Below are 21340 nucleotides of genomic sequence, written 5' to 3' on the forward strand. Positions count from 1 at the left end.
CGCATAGGGGATTTACATGCGTTTTCTGTGGACAGCGTTTGTATTCGCTTTGGACCCGGTGACTGCAGCGTCACTCTCCGGCCGAGACCGAGCTACGTGCCTAAATCACTATCTACCCCCTTCAGAGCGCAGACTGTTTCGCTGTCTGCCCTGTCTTCTGAGTCATCGACCTCGCGTGATGCAGATGCTCAGATTTCAGTGTGCCCCGTCAGGGCTTTGAAGATTTACATTGACCGTTCCGCCAGCTTTCTGCAATCTGACCAGCTTTTCGTGTGCTGCGGTGGTTGTGCGAAGGGCCGGGCCGTGTCAAAAAGGAGGCTTTTGCCACTGGATTGTGGACGCTAACACGGCTGTTATACGAGCCAAGGTTTGGAATGTCCTTTGCACATTAGGGCCCACTCAACAAGAGCATCTGCCTCCTCCTGGTCGTGGTCGAGAGGTATGTCTATTCTGGATATATGCTTTGCAGCCGGCTGGTCTTCTCAGAATACCTTCGCCAGGTTTTTTTACAAGCTGGACGCTCAGTCCTTAGTCTCCCAAGTGCTGCCGGTGAGTGACTGATTCACGTTTATGCTACCTCTATTCATGTGTGTTTGCTGCATCACACAGTAATTACTCTGCGCAGCCCTATATGCTATTGTTGCTGTTGTCTGCCCTGTACTCAGTGCAGCTCCTGCTATTCAATGTCTAATTCGATTGGTGTACCATCATCATCTTATGTGTTATACTGCTGCTTAACACCGTTATCTCTGTGCAGCCCCCCCTCACAATACTGTGGTTGTTGTTGCTTCTGCCCTGTTTCTCAGCGCAGCATACGTTATCACTGACCAGATATGCAAATTTCGTATACCTGGGCTTTAGACGCTCATTGGCTTGTCTCCACCTATCAGCTGCGAGCCCGCCTAACAAGCGTCGCTACTGGTTGTGGGAATTGTGTGTTCTATCTTCGCTGAGTATGTGACTTGTACAGGCTGCTCGTAGCCTTTCTCACGGCGGGATTGAATATCGGAGAAATGTCTCTGTGATGTCTCGTGAAAGCTCGAGAGGGAACGTCTCCGGTTTCTATCGTAACCTCGGTTCCCTGAGAGTGGGAACGAGATATCACGGAGGTCGCCGTGTTCACTGCTCGACCAGCTATGCGGCGTTCAGTAGTATCAGATTCTGACGTAATTGTCGCGTGCACCGCATTTTATACTGCCTATTAATACTGCATATTAATATGTGTCAGTATTTGCATGCGATTTGCATACTTCGCGACAATTGGCTAGTCATTTGGACTGACGTGAGCCAATAGGACCTCAGGAAAGGTTGGAAGGGAAGGAGTTCCCATAACGGAGAAATGTCTCCGTGATGTCTCGTTCCCGCTCTCAGGGAACCGAGGTTACGATAGTAACCGGAGACGTTACCCATTTTGTGTAGTAACTGATAACATGAACTGTAGGCCATAACTTATCTTGGTTTCCTAGAAGCTGGACGGATAGTTTTTCACTAGTTGTCATGGCCAGAAATTGAGTTCTAGACTTTATTTTAAAAGACTGAACCTCTTATTATCTCACGGCTGTTTTCACGTGATCCGGGGGAAAGAATACAAGGATACAAGTCATTTCTTAGGTGCTGAGAGAGTGTTGTTGTGTTGAAAAGAGGTCACTGGGCTAATTTTATGCCCTCCGGTGTTGGAGACCATGCGCACTGCAAATCTAGGCCAGGCCAGTTACATAAGGAATAATGTATGACAGGGCAGAGCTCTGGAAATTAGGTTTGAGTTTCCCCAATAGCTATTAGTTTTTGTGTTCTGTCTTATTCTTTTGGGTTTCATGAATGGAGGTGTCAGTGTGTGCGTTTGTATGTGTGTGCTGGTGGAGTTTGTGCAGTTATGTGTGAGAGCCAGTATCTGGAGCATAGGGAGCTTTGTCCCTGTCTGGTCTCTAATCAGGGCTTTGGTTGCAGATAGTTTGTCTTTGGGCTCAGGCAGGTCTCTAGGACCAAATAACAGACACCGGTAGAAGGTCAGATGGGCCTTTCAGATAAATACTATAACCTCATAATGAAAGAACAAAGTTCTTTCAACGTTTAATAAAGTTAAAACATCACTTGTTTGTTGTAACAAGGACTGTCACAGTGTCGTGTGCTGATTTATTCATGCATTTATTCGTGTTTCTCGGTAAAGTCTGTAGTACTTAATTTCCCTTCAGCTGGTAATGCAGATGTGTAGAGAGGAAATAGCATGTTCTAATGTTTTAAACGGTCATGAATGAACAGATTTGTGAATGGAAACTCAGAGCATCTGTAGGTTTGAGGGACAGCTTGCAGAACAGGTGAAGCCTCAGGGCTTTGCTTTAGATCAGTAGTTCTCAAACGTTTCAGGCCACGTACCTGGTCAAGTCAAATCAGGACATCCCAGTACCATCTAGTCTCTAAACTGTTCGCTATATTTTGGAATCTGAAACAGTGTAGACAATCATAAAATGTAAAATAAAATACTTTATAAACAAATGTGCTTATCGATATACTCTTATCGATAAGCACATCGATAAGATGTACTCTTATCGATGACTCTTATTAGAATCAGTCCATTTGATGTGGATGTGCCTTTATGGTGGAAAGATAATACAAAAATACCTATACAGGACTTTTTTGATAAAGTGGTGGATGGCAATAGTTCCTATATCAGGATTGGTCAGTAACGTTTGGTGAAGCTCAAATTAACCTCTTCTGCTCAATTTTTTTTATTTTTTATATATATAAATGTTTAGACTTTACCTTTTTTTTGTTATGTTTAACTAGACTTTACCATACCTTTTTATTGTAGAATTATATCATGAACACTTCATGTTAAATTTTACATTTATTCCTGACAGATTTCTCCTGCAGTGCCTGGATGATCTTGATTCCAATCTAAGAAAACTCAATTCCCGCCTTTTTGTCATCCGAGGACAACCAGCCAATGTTTTTCCACGCCTTTTCAAGGTAGAATTATTCAGTTTAAAATATCTATGTCAATATGGTATCACAAAAAAAAATTTCAATGATTTGTCTAATTTCATGTCTTTCTGAAAGCCACACATTCCGGTTTAGTTTAATCCACTGCATCGGCGGTTTTGAGTAATTATCTAGTGTTTGTGATCATATCCTGCAGGAATGGGAAATATCCAGGTTGACCTTCGAGTATGACTCAGAACCGTTTGGGAAGGAGAGGGATGCAGCTATTAAAAAGCTTGCGATGGAGGCTGGGGTTGAAGTCGTTGTCAAGATCTCACACACCCTATACAACCTTGATAGGTAAGAGCTCATTTCCTTAAATTTAAAAAGTTACATTTTAAATACTGTTTCCTATAACCTGCTTAAATACCTGCAACTGTAAGTAATCCATTTATAGGTTGATTTCCCTAAAAAGTGTGAACACTCTAGCATCCTACTAGCCTGACACAGTAACTTTTGTTCAACTGAACGACATTTGAGTAGACTCCAGGAAGCATGTTTGATATTTATGTTTAAAAATGACACACCTCAGCTTTAATGATCTCCACCTGATCAATATCTAATGTCAGCTGTACCATTAGCTTTGCTTTTCTTTACATTAAGTTCTTGAAAGAACATCTAGAAATTGTCTCCTTACTTTTTCAAATAAGAGTTTTAAAGCTTGTGAAATGTGAACTGTACAAGTGGGAAGGATGGGGGCAAACAGGAAGACACTGACACTTTACCCTCCACATAATTTCAGGATCATTGAACTAAATGGTGGTCAGCCTCCCCTCACTTACAAACGGTTCCAGACACTGATCAGCCGAATGGATCCACCAGAGATGCCAGTGGAAACCCTCTCCAATACTATTATGGGCTGCTGCGTCACACCTGTCTCTGAAGACCATGGAGACAAATATGGTGTGCCATCGCTAGAAGAACTTGGTGAGCTGAATAAAGCTTTATCTATTGAGTTTATTTATATATACAGTATATATATATACAGTATATATATATAATTTATATATCATCTGAATGCTGACTAAATAAGCTTTCCATTGTTGAATAGTTTGTTAAGATAGAACAATATTTGGCCTAAATACAACTATTTGAAAATCTGGAATGTGAGGTTGCAAACAAAATCATAATATTGAGAAAATCGCCTTTAAAGTTGTCCAAATTAAGTTCTTAGCAATGCATATTAAGTTGAATTACTGAAATAAATTAACTTTTCCACGACATTCTTATTTATTGAGATGCACCTGTATACCCCAGCGACTTAAGACTGGTTTTGTGGTCCAGGGTTCGAACAACGTGAGGGTGAGTAAATGACACTGTTAAAATGAAGTAGACTTGACCTGAATGATAACATCACACTGTATCCATTTCCTGTGACCTAACACAAATGCATGAGTTTCGTAAACTGCAATACAAGAACCCATCAAGTTATGCAAGGTTAGCATTGTTTTTTAACCTACATTATCTTGACTCAGGATTTGACATCGAGGGACTACCTTCTGCTGTCTGGCCAGGAGGTGAAACAGAAGCATTAACAAGGATTGAAAGGCATCTGGAGCGAAAGGTGTGATCATATATAGATGCAGAACAGTTCTCAAACTCGGATTACCTGCAGCCATATGCCTGGTGGTGTTTAACAGCTAAAACAAATACAGCAAAGTGTTGTTACAACCATGATTTTTACTGTGTACTGTGCAGTTATTAGCCCAGTTTTGCAGTTATCGATGAATTGGTGGACCTTTTGCAGATACAATAAGTTAATGTATATCAGTCTTTAAAAGAACTAAGAAATATAAGGACAGATTGAAAGTGAAAATTAAAAGAAAAAATTGTAAAATTGTTAGTCCAACATGTACTGCATCATGTGCTTGTTAATAGCATACCAAACTTTATATTTTCCCTCCTAAATGTTTTTATAGGCTTGGGTTGCAAATTTTGAAAGACCCAGAATGAATGCCAACTCTTTGCTAGCCAGTCCGACTGGCCTGAGTCCCTACCTCCGTTTCGGCTGCCTCTCCTGCCGCCTCTTCTATTTCAAACTCACAGACCTCTATAGGAAGGTACAGACATGAATCTACACTATCCATCTGTGTATAAACCAAGTATAATTGCATTGTTTCACTTTTTAATGATGGTGTATCAGTATTAGGGTTAGACAATAATGGTATATATTGCATCTTGTATAATTATACAGTTCGTTTTCGCTGGGAGTTCAGGTCTATTTTTAATAAGTGTAAACAAATATATCTAGATTTGTGTGAAATTCTCCTTGCAGGTAAAGAAAAACAGCACTCCTCCGCTTTCCCTGTATGGTCAACTTCTGTGGAGGGAATTTTTCTACACTGCTGCCACCACCAACCCTCGATTTGATAAGATGGAAGGCAACCCAATCTGTGTGCGCATTCCCTGGGACAAGAACCTAGAGGCTTTGGCCAAATGGGCTGAAGCTAAGACAGGTTTTCCATGGATTGATGCCATTATGACCCAGCTGAGGCAGGAGGGCTGGATCCACCACTTGGCCCGTCATGCTGTCGCTTGTTTTCTCACTCGTGGAGACCTGTGGATCAGTTGGGAAGAGGGCATGAAGGTGCATCTCTTACACATGGGAGATAAACATTTTTTTTATTTTTTTATTTGATAAAGCAGTGATTTAAAACTGGGTTTCAGGGAGCCCCAGAAGACTATAAGGGAGTGTTAGGGAGTCTGTGGATGAAAATTTGAGAAAAAATATCATTATAAATATAATATTACAAATGTTGTCAATCTGATTGACAAAGTACTTCTTACAACCTCTTTTATTAACTGAATAGCACAGAGCGGCTCCATTTACATGTGCAACCCATTCCAGTGATACTAGATGCAGCCACACCATTTTGAGTCAAAACAGGTTGATCTGTGCTGCACTTTCAGTGGGTTGCTTTCCGTGAGTCAGTTGAATTACACGGTATAAGTTGTGCTCATGGCGGTGATGCAGTGTGGTCTACTTTTTGTTCTCAGAATAATACTTTGAATACATGAAGAGCATGTTTAGTTAGGATTGTATATGCATTTTTGAAGGGTGAATTTAAAAATGGCACTTCATTTCAGAAAGGTTGCTGTCCTCTGTTATAACAGAATATAAAAATAATATGCTTGATGGATTTGAGACCTTGTTTAGGTCACACTAGTAATGACAGTAGTGACCTACTTTTCATCAGCCGTGGTTGTAGAGGAATTTTATTTCCATGTCATGAAAAAAAAATTGCAGACTGACCCCTACTTTAAAACTGTAGTGTAAAGGTCTGTTTTTAATGGTTCTAAATGACTGCTTAATAACCACCATCTCTGATTGGCTGGAGAATAATGGTAGTTATAATTGACAGGTGTTCGAGGCGCTCCTATTGGATGCTGACTGGAGTGTAAATGCAGGCAGCTGGATGTGGCTCTCCTGTAGCTCTTTCTTTCAACAGTTCTTTCATTGCTACTGTCCAGTGGGTTTCGGCAGGTGCACCGACCCTAATGGCGATTTCATTAGGTTGGTAACATTTCTAAAAATGCACACCAATTCCAGGCTGAAAAGGCTGTTGTTTAAAAGCTAGAATGCGTTAAAAGATTAACAACACAGAAGGACAGTTTAATAGAATGAGGAAAAACATTTTTTTAAAGAAACTCAATTTAAAAAAAAAAATCCATTAAAGAAATGTGAAGAATTTTGGGGTCGTTTGGAAGGGAAATTCCTACATTCATGAAGATTTTAGACATTTGGGGGTCATATGCATAACTTTCATTGTACTACATGGCAGGATGTGTTTTATATATGACTGATATGCTGAAAAGTATCAGTTGAGGTCCAGACATGAATTCCAACATGAATTAGTCAAGAAAGCAAGCCTGTCCCAGGTAGTCTCTTTGTGTTCTAACTTTTCCATCTAAGGCCTTCCAGTTTCAGAATTTGGTGTTCAAAGATTTTGGTACTTTCCCAACACATTGTCCTCGTTATAGGTCCCTTCAAGAAACAGATGTCTGCTTGTAAACATTGCTGTCATCGTATTTGCCATAGCTCATACGCACGTTAGCCCAAAGCTTGTATGTTTTTGTGTTTCTGTGTGGTCGTCTCACGGATTGGGTGAAAAGTTCAGCTTTCCCTTTCCCCTTTGTGAATTGTGGTTGATTGCTTTTAAGACGAAAGCCATTCTTAGCCAAAGCATTTGGAAACCTGTTAGCTGTGAATGTGGTTGAAGCTTGATGCTTTATCAGCGGGAAATGCAGTAGCCTGTTCTTTAGCTCTGTAGCATCTTGTTTCATCAAAAGGGATTTTAACCGCTTGGTAGGGAAATACATACGAAGCCTGGCCTGTTTTCAATGCATAGAGAGCCACATTGCATTCCCCAGAGAGCATGATGGGAGGTGGGGCCCAAACACAAAGACTTCAGTCTAGCTCTGGACAACTCCTCCTTATCAGACTCTTTTTGAAATGTTTAGCAGTCCTCTAGGTGTTGAATGCAGCCCTGCCTGTGCAAGAGAACGCGAGTCTGTTGAACCCCGTCCCAACGAAGTCACTCACGGTTCATAGGTCACCTAGTAATTTCTCAAATCTGCTTCTGTACATGTAACGTGTTTCTGGCCGTTTGCTTATTCAGGCAGGATGTGACTGTTCCTGGCAAAAGGGTTCTGGTCTCTTTTGGCAAAACGAGGGGGCCACCCAGCAGCGGAGAACAGTATACTTCGTTTCTCCTTTGGCGGCTAACAGGTTTCTCTGCCTTGACTTGGGATCACTGTCGTCTCAAAAGCGATCAGTGGCAGTGCGAGGGGCAGGGAGCGAACCTGAACCTCTCACTCAGCCCTGAGTTTCAATTTGTTGAAGCGGGTGGGATGGGGGTGCTGTGTCATTGGATCGGGAGGGATTGGTAGGGCCTGGTCACTGCCTCTGCTTTCTAATGCGTGTTGTAGTAGGAATCTCCGTAGTGTCTCAGCACAGGCGGGACCTGTTGTCCTGTTTAAACTGCGTCCGCCTGTCTGCGAGCCGTGCCTCCTGCAGCCCTCCGTCCCCATGCTCTGGTAAGGTGGAGCACCTTAGGTAGGTGGCCTTTTCTGTCCCTGGGACCTGGAGGAGAGACGCAAGCCCTGATTTCAGTAGCGCTTGAATTGTTCAGTTCTTTTGCATTTGTTATTTTGTTGTCGTTACTATATGGTGGTGTGCTGACCGTTTTATTTGTAGTATGAATTGGCACATATCTATATGTTCACAATTATGATATTACAAAAATACCATTTTGAGATCCCTGTAAATTAATCCCTAGCACAAGCTGCTTGTTGTAATCTGAGAAACCGTGTCGTTCTTTTTGTACCTGCTTGTTCAAACATGGGAACCCAATAACCATCTCACATAACCTTCCTCATGTTTATGATGAGACTGTGGTTTAATCTCTCTTTGTTCTTTCAGACGATATTTACCTATTCTCAGAGGATTCCCTGCGAAATATATCTATGACCCTTGGAACGCCCCAGACTCTGTGCAGGCCGCTGCCAAGTGCATCATCGGTGTCCACTACCCCAAACCCATGGTGAACCATGCTGAAGCGAGCCGCCTCAACATCGAGAGGATGAAGCAGATCTACCAACAGCTTTCACGCTACAGAGGACTTGGCAAGAATTTCACTGTCTTCTATTAGCAAGCAACTATTTATCTTGCATGCAATCATATTTATCAGTGAAAACAAGCCTTACATGCAGTTGTAATGCTAGAAGTTCTAGCAAATGCTTAAATGGTACATTGTAGCAGTAGAAGATAATTCTACATTCTATTTTACCAGGACTTCTGGCCTCCGTACCATCCACACACAACGGGAATGGGAATGGGATGTCGTACTCCCCAGGGGAACAGCAGTCCGGGACCAATACACCAAGTGAATATAATTTTTTTCCTCTTCATTTGAGATTGTAGACAAAGAAATGAAAACTTCTTTTACTTTAAGCCTATCGGCATTTTTTTTTTCTTAAATGTTTTAAGAAGGCTAATAAATAAAGGTTAACAACTTTTTGGTTCATTTAAAAGCAATTCTATTTTTAAACCAAGGAATTTATCTTTGACAGGATAGTTCACCCAAAACTATCCCTGCATAGACAGCAATGCAACTACCACATTTAAAGGGTTACTCCACCCCAAAATGAAAATTTTGTCATTAATCACTTACCCCCAAGTCATTCCAAACCCGTAAAAGCTTCGTTCGTCTTCGGAACACAATTTCAGATATTTTGTGACTGTCCCATTGACTGCCAAGTAAATAACGCTGTCAAGGCCCAGAAAAGTATGAAAGACATCGTCAGAATAGTCCATCTGCCATCAGTGGTTCAATCTGAATTTCATGAAGCGACGAGAATACTTTTTGTACGCAAAGAAAACAAAAATAACGACTTTATTCAACAAGTCAAGTCAAGTCAAGTCAAGTTTGCTTTATTGTCAATTCTTCCACATGTACAGCACATACATACAGAGAATTGAAATTGCGTTACTCTCAGACCCTTGGTGCATACAGATAACACTAACAGTAGAACATAAATACAGATAGATACAGATTAAATATAAAATACAAATATACAAATAAGGTGAAATGTAAAAAAATATATAAAGCAGCACAAGGCACATGGCAGATAGAGTGCAAACCAGTGAAGTGAACAAACAGTGCAGATATAATGATTTGTAGTGCAAAAGAGCTTATTCAGACTGATTAAAGTGACAAAGCTCAGAGTTCTTTATTTAAACTTTCAGAAGAGGTAGTTGAATGAGGTTAGTTCAGTGCTGAATGAGGTAGTGAGCAGACCAATGCTGCACAAAGTGACTGGTGCAGGTCCCAGTGTGTTAGTGGGAGGGGGGAGTGGAAGGACCTGGGGATGTGGGAGCTGGGGGGGCTCTGAGGTTGAGAGTTCAGTGGTGCATGGGGCAAAAGAGGTGGTTGAAATCCCCATCTAAGATGAGAAAAGCATCTGGGTGGGCTGTCTGCTGCTCACTGATGTGCTGGTACAGTTCATTTAGTGCCTCGCTCCTGTAGCGCTTACCCCTCTTCTGCTTCCTCTCACGCTGCTTGTGGCGCCTCCACTGTGGGCGAGATGCAGTAGTGGGGGTCGGTGATGGTGTGGGCCTCCGGAGCAGACCGAGATCCCGCAGCTCTTCGGCGTGCGCAGAGTTTAACTCTAAAAATGTGGTTCTGCCGACATCGAGCAGAAACTCACGACTGTATGCGCGCTTAAAGACAGGTAGACGCGATGAAGACGTACAAAAACACTGCGACTCACAAGACAAAACACATGAAAACACCGTTCTGACAGGAGAGAGAGAAGCCGCAGCGTGTGCACGTGCCGTCATCTAAACATCAATAATCAATAATCAATAACATCTTAACAATTTGTCTCCTCTGCGTCACCGTAGCGCCATTTTGGAGAGTATCCACTGAAAGTAAACTGCGTATGCTGTTCTGTGTCAGCCGCACCACACGGATACGTTTTCTACATTTATTTACGCTTTGATTTGAACGAAAACAGCGTATACGCATACGCAGTTTACTTTCAGTGGATACTCTCCAAAATGGCGCTACAGTGACGCGGAGGAGACGAATTGTTGAATAAAGTCGTTATTTTTGTTTTCTTTTCGTACAAAAAGTATTCTCGTCGCTTCATGAAATTCAGATAGAACCACTGATGGCAGATGGACTATTCTGACGATGTCTTTCATACTTTTCTGGGCCTTGACAGTGTTATTTATTGGCAGTCAATGGGACAGTCACAAGCCTCCTGGTTTTCATCCAAAATATCTTACATTTTGTTCTGAATAGAGGTCTGCACGGGCTTTAAGCTGAATCCCGAACCCGACCCGTACCCGAGATCGTCTGACCCGGCCAGACCCGACCCGAGCGGCACAGTTAAATTTAGAGCCCGAACCCGAAATCTTTTTTTTCCCCCCCACAACGAATAGCCAATAAAAAAAAAATGCTGTATTTCACGATTGCATGCAACGGTCAGTAAACAAATACATGTAAAGAAACAGAATCAATAAGGCTCGGCCAGTTCACAAGGCAAAAGAAAAACACTTAACAGTTATGAAAGTTTATGAACATCATAACCTTCGGTCACATAAATTCTGCCGAGTTTTTGAATGGTTGTATACGACAAGACGATAATTCTTCCATCGTGCAAATTATGGTCATTTTTGTCAGTTAAGGCTCGTTAGCCTTCGGCCTGCTTTAAATCAGACACCGAGATGCAGTAAGATCGCATTTATTTGAATTAATTAATTATATTTATTTGAATTAGTGAGAGAGAGAGAAAGAGTGAGAGAGAGGGATGAAAGTTGCATGTGTGAACCTGCGTCTGTGCGCCTCTCTCTACAAGCAATGAGGCTTAGTTACTTCAAAAACAGCGATTTTACCCCCTCATTGCAGAGAAATATAAAGTTGCGAGTCAGTAGCCTGTCGAAGCTATTTTACTAATAAAAGTTTCCATGCTGTGTTGTCGTTGTCGTGTACACTAATTTGTGTGCATGTGTCTATGAAAGCAGCTACTGGCTACTGCATATAGTTTTAGTTTAGCTATAAACCCGAGCCCGACCTGAACCCGAAGCTATTCATTAAACATTAACCCGAACCCGACCCGAAACCCGAAAGTATTTCGGGACCCGTCGGGCTCGGGTCGGGTAGCAGACCTCTAGTTCTGAAGACGAACGAAGCTTTTACGGGTTTGGAACCACATGGGGGTAAGTGAATAATGACAAAATTTTCATTTTGGGGTGGAGTAACCCTTTAAGGCACAGAAAGGTAGTAAGGACATTGCTAAAATAGTCCATGTGACAACAGTGGTTCAACTGTAATTTTATGAAGCTACGAGAATACGTTTTGTGTGCCAAGAAAACCAAAACAACGACTTTATTTGACAATTTCTTCTCTTCCGTGTCAGTCTTGGACGTGCGTTCACGATAGTACCAAGAATATTTTAACAATGTCCTTACTATCTTTCTGGGCCTTGAATGTGCTAGTTCTGTTGCTGTCTATGCAGGGTCAGAAAGCTCTCTGATTTCATCAAAAATATATTAATTTGTGTTCCGAAGATAAACAAAGGTCTTATGTGTTTGGAATGACATGAGGGTGAGTAATTAATGACAGAATTTTTATTTTTGGGTGAACTATCCCTTTAATAATTGAAGACAAAGTAAAGGATAATATAATATAATAAATACATGTAAAACGACAGACTTAAGTCGTGGGAACAATTCATGTTTGTTTTTGTTTTTTTTGCATGTCATGTACATACTGATGTGACATAAATTTACTTTTTGACATCCCAAAAGCACCAACTGTGTCAGGCGGTTCCAGTGGTAACAGGAGTGGAAGTATTCTGCTGAACTTTGACAGTGAAGTGTATCAGGGACCAAGTGGAATTCAGCAACAACAACAGCAGCAGCGGCAGCAATTAGGTGTCACCTTTCACACTTTAATACACTAATAGATTTACTGGTGTAAATGATTGTTAATTGCAAAATTAGCAGCATAAGATCTGTTTTCTCATGCAGTTTTTTTTCCTCTTGCTTGTTTTCCAGGATACCACCACATGCCCGACACAGGGCACAGCAGTCAACTTTACAAATGTAATGTCTCACACGACATGGCAGGTCCACAACATTCAGGTAACAGTCATGGAAATGTGTACTGCATGTTACATGAGTATCATACAGTTAATATATCATACAGTTTATATATCCCTATTTACAACATTCTGTGTGGTGTTCAGCAGGACACCTGCTGCACTCAGGAGGAAGTGTGAGAGGTAAGAGGGAACGAGAGTCGGAACAAGATCTTGATGGTGAAGATGACACCCTCTCCACCTCTCACAAGTTACAACGGCAAATTGCAGAGGTCACGTCGGTTCATGCTACCAGCGGGAACCAGTCAAGTATGGTAAATATAACTCACTTCAATCCTTGATATATAAATGTTAAGAAATCATACATTGTATTTAAGATTTATATTTTTCTGTTCTTTTTCCAGAAGAGTTAGATGGACGTATCATCGTACTGAGCAGAGCAGATTCAAACCAAGACCGCAGTCTGAAGGGGACTGACTTTAAATCTGGTTTCCTTTAAACAAGTCATATTTGGGGATTTATTTTATTTTATTTTTTAGTTTTTTCTTCCGTTTTTCCCCATCTCTTTTTCCCTTTTCTTACATGTTCAATTGAGATGAATATTAACTGAGAATTTATTTTGATCAGTTAATAAAATTCAGTTGCTTTAAAAAGAAGTGAATGATTTCACATCCATTGACAGACAAAAACAACCATAAAAAGATTTTTCCTTGGTAAACCCCTTTCTTTCTCTTTTGCCCATCTTTGCACAGGTTAGGGTTTATTTAATCTTAAGTGAACCATACCAAGTGGGATATATTTATCAGCTTTTACCAAGCATGATAAAGCTGAGCTTTATTGTACACTCATTGCAGCTAGGATTTTGTGAGGATTTTTACAGTTTGATTGGCACCAGCACCAGCCATAGGTTGGAACCACAAACTACAACCATCACACAACACTTTTGTACATTTTTCTCTGACATTTTCTCATTGTACAATTTCACTGATTCTCAGTAGAGTGGTGTACGTGCCACTTTTTGTAAACAGAAAAATTTATACAGGTATATTTTATATATTGGTGTTTCGTTCTTTGCCAGTTCAATGTATTAGTGTTTACTCAGAAAATCCATATATAAATAAATATTAAATACCAGCAGAGCGGACAATTTAAAATTGGGTTTAAAGATTTCTAAATTTTAAAATCATCTACATAAAATTGTTGCTTAACTGGTTTTTAACCTTGAACCCATTTGTAAATTTGATCAGGGACAGAGCTGTGGTGGAATGTGGTTCTTGAATGTTTTTAAATGGGCTACAATGGCCCATTAAATGCATCTGTAGATTAGCTACAGTATCTTCTTCATTGTCATGCTTGGCAGACACACACAGACAGCTGATCTTCGCGGTCGGGCCTTAAACACTGATTAAAAACGCCAACCTAAACTCTGCCAAAGCCAGGAAATGACACTGGAAAAGAACATTTTCCTAGCTCAACATCGATCACTACAGTACATCTATGAAATAAAGCTTTATGGATCTTTAGGAAGGAAATGTTTGGAAATGAAGACACCCTGTTGTATCTGTGACCCTTAAGACTTCTTAGCAGATTATACATGCATTTTTTTATTTTAAAAATTCTTAAGTATTTGAAATAAATTAATCTGTTTGTGCATGTTCAGGTAAAGCAAAAGCATAATCTGACAGTATTAATCTTATCACATTTTTACATTGACCGACATTCCAAAAACATGCTAAACATTGACTAAAAATCACTTTTTTTTTCATTGTGATAATTAGGATTCTGAAAATATTTAGCCTCTGTATTTGGCCACAAATGCTTTATACCAAATGCCCCCTACTGACCAAATATCATTTAATTTAGCTGTTGGTTTTTTACCATATTGTCAAGAAATAAAAAAAAAAAAAAAATTCTGAAGTACAAATATCTTTGTTAAATTAAACTAAAAATAAATGATCAGTTTGGGAATATATATGTGCTATCTGAAGAAAAATTCTTTAAAAAAACTTTTTTTTATTCAGTACAAACAAATATCAGCCACAACAACTGAGAATTCTGAAAAATGCACAACAATGTTTACAGTATCACAAACACACATGCCATGACAACTATTGTGTATAACTAGACCATGTATATAAAGATATGGGCCCTTGAGTTCATGTTTGGTTGTTTATCATGATGATCTGGCAACCTCTCACGGAACTGGACTAAAGCTATTGGGTCTGAATTTGTGTTTGTATAGCTGGATCTGCTTTGACACCATGACATCTCTATTGCTTTTGCCGACCAGGAAGTGTTCAGTTCTATATGTGAATGTTTTGATATGACAATTGTAGAAACCTCAGTGCTTTTTGACTGTAATATCTCAGTGCTATTATAGTTTGTTTTTTGTTCCAGCGGAAGAAGTGAACCATTTCTGTTTTCTCCCCATTTGAGTTGTGTATTTGTTTGAATTTTGTTTTTATTTCTTTTCTGTTAAATAAATGTGACGTCAAGTAACAAGAACAAAAAGTAACAAAATAATTAAAGGGAACAATACAAAAATTAATGACTATATTCAATTGGAATTGCTGTATCAAGTAAAAATTCAAAATCCTTCATTATTTATTTATTTTATATTGTTACATTATTTATTTGTCATTTTTGCAGGTTTGGTCCTCCATATATAATAACTGAACATCTTCAGGTAAAAGTAAGTTACTTTTGTGGGAATGCAATGAGTATCTGCGACCACTGGAGGGTGTGGTTGATGCTTATAAAAATTCATTGGGCATTGCGTGGGCTTGTCCCGTGCATAGCTGTGTTTATACAGGATTCCACATAGTTTTTGAGAATTTGTTTTAGTTTCTCTCATAACACAAAGTGATGAAAACAAGATTTGAGTATTTTGCTCTCTGTTTTTCCTCAAGCAGCATCTGCTATTGCTGTTCTGTGAATGTAATGAAGTTTGCAAACTTTAGTAGGTCATTTGACCAAAAAGTAGGCTAAGAGAACCCGATAAAAAATAAAGAAAACTGAGTAAAAATTTAATTCAGCATTGTTTCTGTTTTGTATTCGGTTTCTCATAATTGTCAGAGTCTGTGGGGACTGTGAGTTTCATTCACACAGCCCAATTTTGTTCTCTATCAGAGGCTTGGCACACAACATGAAGGGGAAAAAAGGGTTGAGATGTCTTGGGCCCTCGAAAAGCAGGGAAATTTGGCCTCTCCGGGAGCCATTGCAGCACCTACTCTTGTTTTTAGATTGCCATGTGCCTTGAATACACAAGTATGACAAAAAATGCAATGGAAAACTTTTTTGCCATCCTTAAACTGGCATCGTGATTTAGTGAATCAGAATGAAACTCACTAGCGTTTCCTGTTCTCTATTCGTGGTGGTGCATAGCTCCGATTGCGTTGTTTTTTGTGCCCAGGACCTCAATCCAGACCCTGATTTGTATGTTAGTGTACTCAAGGGGCCAAAACTAGTTGCCACAGCAACTGTGTTGAATCTCTCACGGACCCCCCGTCCCCTTCCACCCTCTCTCAGCCTCCCCTCTCAGAACTCTGTGAAACAAAACAAACATTGTCCCTTAACAAGGCGAGGAGAGACAGCGTTCTGTTCAGAAGTGCGGGACATTCAGGTCATATTAGTCCTTCCTCACTGAGTTTAGTCTGAGAATAAGAGAGTCCCCACATACAGGACACTCACCACTTTCTCACGTCTGCTGAGGGTGACTTAAAACGGGAAGCCCTGGAATCACCTCACCAGACTGTCATTTTGCCCATGCCAAGGTAGCTTTTAAAGGTGTACACAAATATTTGTTGAGTGCATCCTTCAGAAAGGAAGAAGGTTAGAGGTCTGTCTTGTCTTGGGCCCTAAATCTGTCTTTCATCTGTTAATACTCTCATTTCAATGCAGAATGGAAATTAAATTAGAGGTTGTTTCATTAGGCCTTCAGAAAAAACGGCACGCTTGCCTCTGAGCGCGCGATGAGTGTTTTTTTTTTTTAATGTCTGGGAATTTTAATAGGTTTATAATAAATGTATCGCATTCAATTCTAAAACTATTAGGTGGTTTTGTGCTGACCAATTAATCACAACCTCGTTCCTTTTCTTTTCTCGGTTGGAGACTAAAGAGTTTTGCAGCATGACGTCAAATATATGTTTGTCTACTGAGATCAGTAGCTATCTCTTGTTCAAAAGGACTCTTGTTCAATAAGAACTCATGACACTGAACAATAATGTGGACAATGCAATAAAGTAAATTTGAATGCAATTGAATTAACATGAAGTAAATCACAATTGTACTTTCCAAACCCAAATATGAACGTCAGAAGCCTACCTCTCTTAATGTTTTTTTTTTTCAATTCCATGATTTACTGTAGTATAATGCTTCCTGTCCTATTGGCATTGAGTGTTGTGGAGAGATTTGTTGATTTGTGGCACAAACTTCATTGCAGGGAACAGAGCCTCGTCTGTTCTCCTGCAGTCATTATGGCCAGTGGAGCTCTCTCTTAAAGCCCTGCTCAGTTCTCTAATGAGGCCATTCTCTACCTCTCTCACTTGTCTTCTGAATCTCTGACAGGCTTTGAGCACAAGCCAAAACCACAAGACAGTAGAGGTCCAGCCCCTTCCCAACAACCCCTGCAGCAACACACGTCAGTCTAACCCAAACATTTGTATCTTTGATTTAGTTTATTATGTTTCACGGTCCGCTGAATGGTAGATGATCAATTTGAAGATGTGTTTTTCGAGAGCCTGGAAAAAAATGCATCTTTTATATGACTAATGACTCCATTCAGTGTTTAAACTAGCTTCCATACACACTGGTCAGCACACCGACAGACATGACAAGCGTACAAACGTTGCATTATTAACAAATTCTTTGATTCCTACATTGACAAGAAAAGGTGGCAAATCCAAGTGGGTTTGTTCACACTTGGCCATTCTGGAAAAACACGTGAATTTTTAGACGGTATCTTGGCAACTCAGCCGTAGTCTGGCTATTGATATTCACAGTAGAAGCTTCCATCTCCTTTTCAGAACAATAGAAACCTTATGGGAATGAAGAAACCAAGTCTGCAAGGACAAATCTTCTCCCTCAGGCCCTGATGGACATTTGAGAGATTAGTACAACTCTTGACGCTATTTCTTGAAATTTCAAAGATGAATGAGACAACAAATTATTTAAAGGCATTTATTGAATAGAGGTTTATCAAAAGTTTATGGACTTTTAAAAGAATTTGCTTATGAAAGCAGCTATGTGCAAAAGTTACAATAGTCCCTTGAGGAGGTACACCATTCAATTTGTCTTTTTGTCCTACCGTACTACATGAAAGGGCACGAAAATCTAGTTTTCTCAGGGAGTTTGCTTTTAAAAATGATCTATTTACATTCTAATACAGCTGGGTGTTTATATACAGAACTTGACAATCAATGGTGTAGACAAATGTTCAGTGGTTATGAAAAAAGTGGCATTAATTAAAATTAGTGATAAATAACATTTGCCTGAGTAACAGACAAATACTCCTTACATTTTTGTTTCACAAGTTTTCTATTATATGAACAAGATGATGTGTTATTTGTGATCTGGTAGTATTCACTGCATTTCTGATCTCACAGAGTGTTTAGCTAAATATTTATACACTCTGAGCTATGTGTAAAATTCATAATTGTCTGTACAGAAATGTAGAACTATGAATGTGGGACATTTGAAGTCAAAATTACAGTGACTTGAGTGGAGACCCTGGTGATATATTAAAGGGATAGTTCACACAAAAATCAAAATTCTGGCATCATTTACTCCCCCTAATGTTGTTCCAACCCTGTATGACTTCCTTTCTTCTGCGGAACACAAAAGAGGATATAATGAAGAATTGTTTTGTCCATACAATGAAAGTCAATGGGGTCCAAAACAACACAGGACCCCACTTGGCTTCTATTGTATGGACATAAACATGGAGACGACTTACAACATATCTTCTTTTGTGTTCTACAGATGACAAAGTGTCAATGGTCTGAAATGACATGAGGGTAAGTAAATTATTGGGTGAATTATCCTTTTAAGACTTTATAGGTACATTGAGCCATCCTGAGATATTATGGAATGAATCTTTAGATTTATGCCAAACTTAGATCTTTAGATCTTAACTAAAAATGTTTTTTTCCCACTAAGTTTGTTCCAAAACCAAAATTGCAAATTGGCCTCAGATTTGTTGAACAATGCTAACGTGCTCCAACATAACACTAAGAACTGCTAATGTAATGATGGCCACTTGTGGATAATGGGAAGAAGGTAGGTTGTAGGTTCCATGTCATCTCATGATGTCATCAATTGGGGACGGGATCCACCTACTCAGCTGCCAATGGACAAGATGGTTGAACTGTCCTTGGCTTTGTCAAAAAAAATGGAGGACACGTCATTAGTGGTCTTGAGCTTGCCTTCAGCGACGTTTTGGGTGGATGAAGAGTTGCTCGGTTGGCATTCTTCACAGCAGCAGCAGCAACAGTCCATGAAGGCCTGGCCCAGAGACTTGCACAGGCAAAGCAGCAGCACTGGTGTCACAGATGACTTGAAGAACAGAAAGAACTGGTTTATGAGGGCCAGAAGAGAAGTCACCTCCTCAGACACCTGGATAGGAGCATATGCCAAAGTCAGGTTGCAAACGTTCTCCGGCAGCGTGCAGACACCATAGACCACTGCTAGAGCCATGACTGTGCAGTTGAGCTGCCGTTCGATTTGCTGAGCGTGCTGAAGCTTTTGTTTTTTGGATGGAGATCGTTCCTCGGGCCGCTTGGGAGAACTTCCGCTCCCGCCGGATACATGACAGGTGGCCAGCTGACAGAGCAGAGTGAAGACAACAGGTAGACAGAAGTAACAGCCGAAGTACCACCACATGCGTGCGTCGTGGTAGTTGATAACGAGAGAATAGATGGATTCGGGGAGATCTGGATATGGACTCATGATGCAGGTGTCCACTTGGTCACCCAGACCAGGTGGTGTCACCTGATGCAGCTGCCACAGGAGCAGCTCAGGAGCCGCTAGCACCATGGAGCCAATCCACACCACCGCCAGCTTGGCTAGGACCTTCTGACAGTGCTCAACTCGTCGGGCCTTTGGCATGGAGCTTGTGGCAGCGTGGAAGCGGTCAATGCCCAAAGCACACAGACTGAAGGTTGTCACGCCAAGAGAGGTTACCTGGAGGGTGTGCAGAAAATCAGTATTGCTATAATATACATTAGTGTTTTTCATGATGTTTTTTTAACGCATCCATATTAAAATTGTGGTCAAAATAGACAAGGTGCTAATTATCATTGCACTTAATGTAGCATTTATTTTTTTCGTTTTATTTTTTGAATCTTTTAAAATACTACTATCAATGTCATAATGACATTGATAGTAGTATTTTAAAAGATTCAGTTACAAAAAAATAAAAATAAAAAACTAAATGCTACAAGTGAATTTAGGAATCATAACAGTATACAATAAAGTATGAAAAATTGATATTCATCTGAGACTTGATAAAAAATATAATATTGCTATTAAATTATTTTACATTTGAAAATGTTACTAAATTACTAGCTCTCTTAAAGTTAATATTACTAGATGAGATAAGATGTTGACAAAGGTAATCAATATGTTAAAATAAGGGGAAATGCACATTTTAATTGATCAATAATAATAAATCAGAATTTGTAACATTGCCATATATATAACCAATATGGTGCTGCTGATACATTGTGCATCCCTCTTGATTGTCATAAATAGTAACAGATTTACATATAGATTTGTAAGCTTTTTAGGTGACTACTACATGGGTGTTTATAATTGTTAATTCTATGTGTTTTATGAAAACATTAAAGCTAAAATTAAAAGGTTATGTTACATGGTCTGTAGTGTTTGAAATCCAGAATACTGTGTCTGCCTGAATTTAAAAGTTTCTGTTAACAAAATTATTGGCACTATCTAAACTTTGGCCACATTTCCAATATATTCAGGTAATTTAGGCCATGAGATATTGATCAAGATTAAATGTAAACTTGACACTATGACTTAGAAGGGCCTCACCTCTATGTAAGGCACAACTCTGCAGGAGAAATCTCCCAGCAGCCTCTTATTGGTGAGTTCATTAAAGACCACCACAGGCAGACAGAAGCACAACACCAGAAAATCCCAAAAAGCCAAACTTGCAAGAAAGTAGTTCCATGCGCTCCTCATGAAGTAATTTTGCCACACAATGCACATTACTGCCAGATTACCCACGACGCCGAAGGCAAACACCACAAAAGCAAGAAAGAGAATCCCATGAGCACTGTAAGAGCTGTCAGTGATGGGAAACAAAGGATTGTGGATTTTTGTGATGCTCCTTTTTGTTGGATCACTATTAGGAACCTGTTCACTAGTCACATCAGTGCTGTTTCCATTTTCAGGCAGTGTGAAATTGGTCATCTCTGTGAAGGGCAAAGGACTTGCAGTTTGTGTGTCCATGGATCCTTTATCTTCCTCTTCCACATCGAGCACTTCTTGCTGTGTGCTTTCTTGTGAATCATGTTGATTAAAACTATCCTCCTCAACAGGTGTCGTGTCTTGACTTGAAGCACAAGCACTCAGAAGCAAAGCCAGTGTCATAAGATAAATCAATTTATAATCGTGTATCCCCATCTTCAAGGCAAAGTCCAGTAATATACAAGTCAGAGGAAATTGCTTCGAAATCAGTAACTAAAAACAGACAGCAGAGGCTGAGGTAAAGACCCTGGTGAAGGCACTGCTG

General features: G+C 40.0%; 2 protein-coding genes across 5 annotated transcripts in view; one reads left to right on the forward strand and one right to left on the reverse strand.

Moving 5' to 3' along the window:
• LOC107668038 (cryptochrome-1-like) overlaps positions 1-14192 on the forward strand; it is a 44024-nt gene extending 29832 nt beyond the window's left edge. Inside the window, exons 3-15 of one of the 4 annotated variants that reach the window (XM_016459780.1) lie at positions 2859-2967; positions 3137-3279; positions 3722-3906; positions 4455-4543; positions 4899-5039; positions 5255-5566; positions 6342-6493; positions 8402-8604; positions 8772-8864; positions 12296-12421; positions 12545-12631; positions 12736-12902; positions 12996-14192. In XM_016459780.1, coding sequence (XP_016315266.1) covers positions 2859-2967; positions 3137-3279; positions 3722-3906; positions 4455-4543; positions 4899-5039; positions 5255-5566; positions 6342-6493; positions 8402-8604; positions 8772-8864; positions 12296-12421; positions 12545-12631; positions 12736-12902; positions 12996-13001 — 1813 coding nt within the window. In that variant the 3' untranslated portion in view covers positions 13002-14192. Of the gene's footprint in view, positions 1-2858; positions 2968-3136; positions 3280-3721; positions 3907-4454; positions 4544-4898; positions 5040-5254; positions 5567-6341; positions 6494-8401; positions 8605-8771; positions 8865-12295; positions 12422-12544; positions 12632-12735; positions 12903-12992 lie in introns of all 4 variants that reach the window. The other 3 variants (XM_016459777.1, XM_016459778.1, XM_016459779.1) reach the window with 3 other exon arrangements.
• A 4228-nt stretch (positions 14193-18420) lies between these two features.
• LOC107668115 (prosaposin receptor GPR37L1-like) lies at positions 18421-21340 on the reverse strand. Its single transcript, XM_016459910.1, has 2 exons — positions 20638-21340; positions 18421-19767 (listed from the first exon to the last, which is right to left on the reverse strand). Exons 1-2 carry the CDS (start codon positions 21229-21231, stop codon positions 18925-18927), a joined length of 1437 nt encoding a protein of 478 aa, XP_016315396.1. The 5' UTR covers positions 21232-21340; the 3' UTR covers positions 18421-18924.

Source organism: Sinocyclocheilus anshuiensis, unplaced genomic scaffold, assembly GCF_001515605.1.
Source record: "Sinocyclocheilus anshuiensis isolate Anshui unplaced genomic scaffold, SAMN03320099.WGS_v1.1 scaffold1024, whole genome shotgun sequence".
Classification (NCBI taxonomy): Eukaryota; Metazoa; Chordata; class Actinopteri; order Cypriniformes; family Cyprinidae; genus Sinocyclocheilus; species Sinocyclocheilus anshuiensis.

Bases quoted from the DNA above. Each gene is read 5' to 3' on its own strand.
- LOC107668115 (XM_016459910.1), bottom strand. From the start codon at position 21,231: ATGGGGATACACGATTATAAATTGATTTATCTTATGACACTGGCTTTG. The intron at 19,768-20,637 runs GTGAGGCCCTTC...CACACCCTCCAG, and splicing joins GAGTTGTGCCTTACATAGAG to GTAACCTCTCTTGGCGTGAC.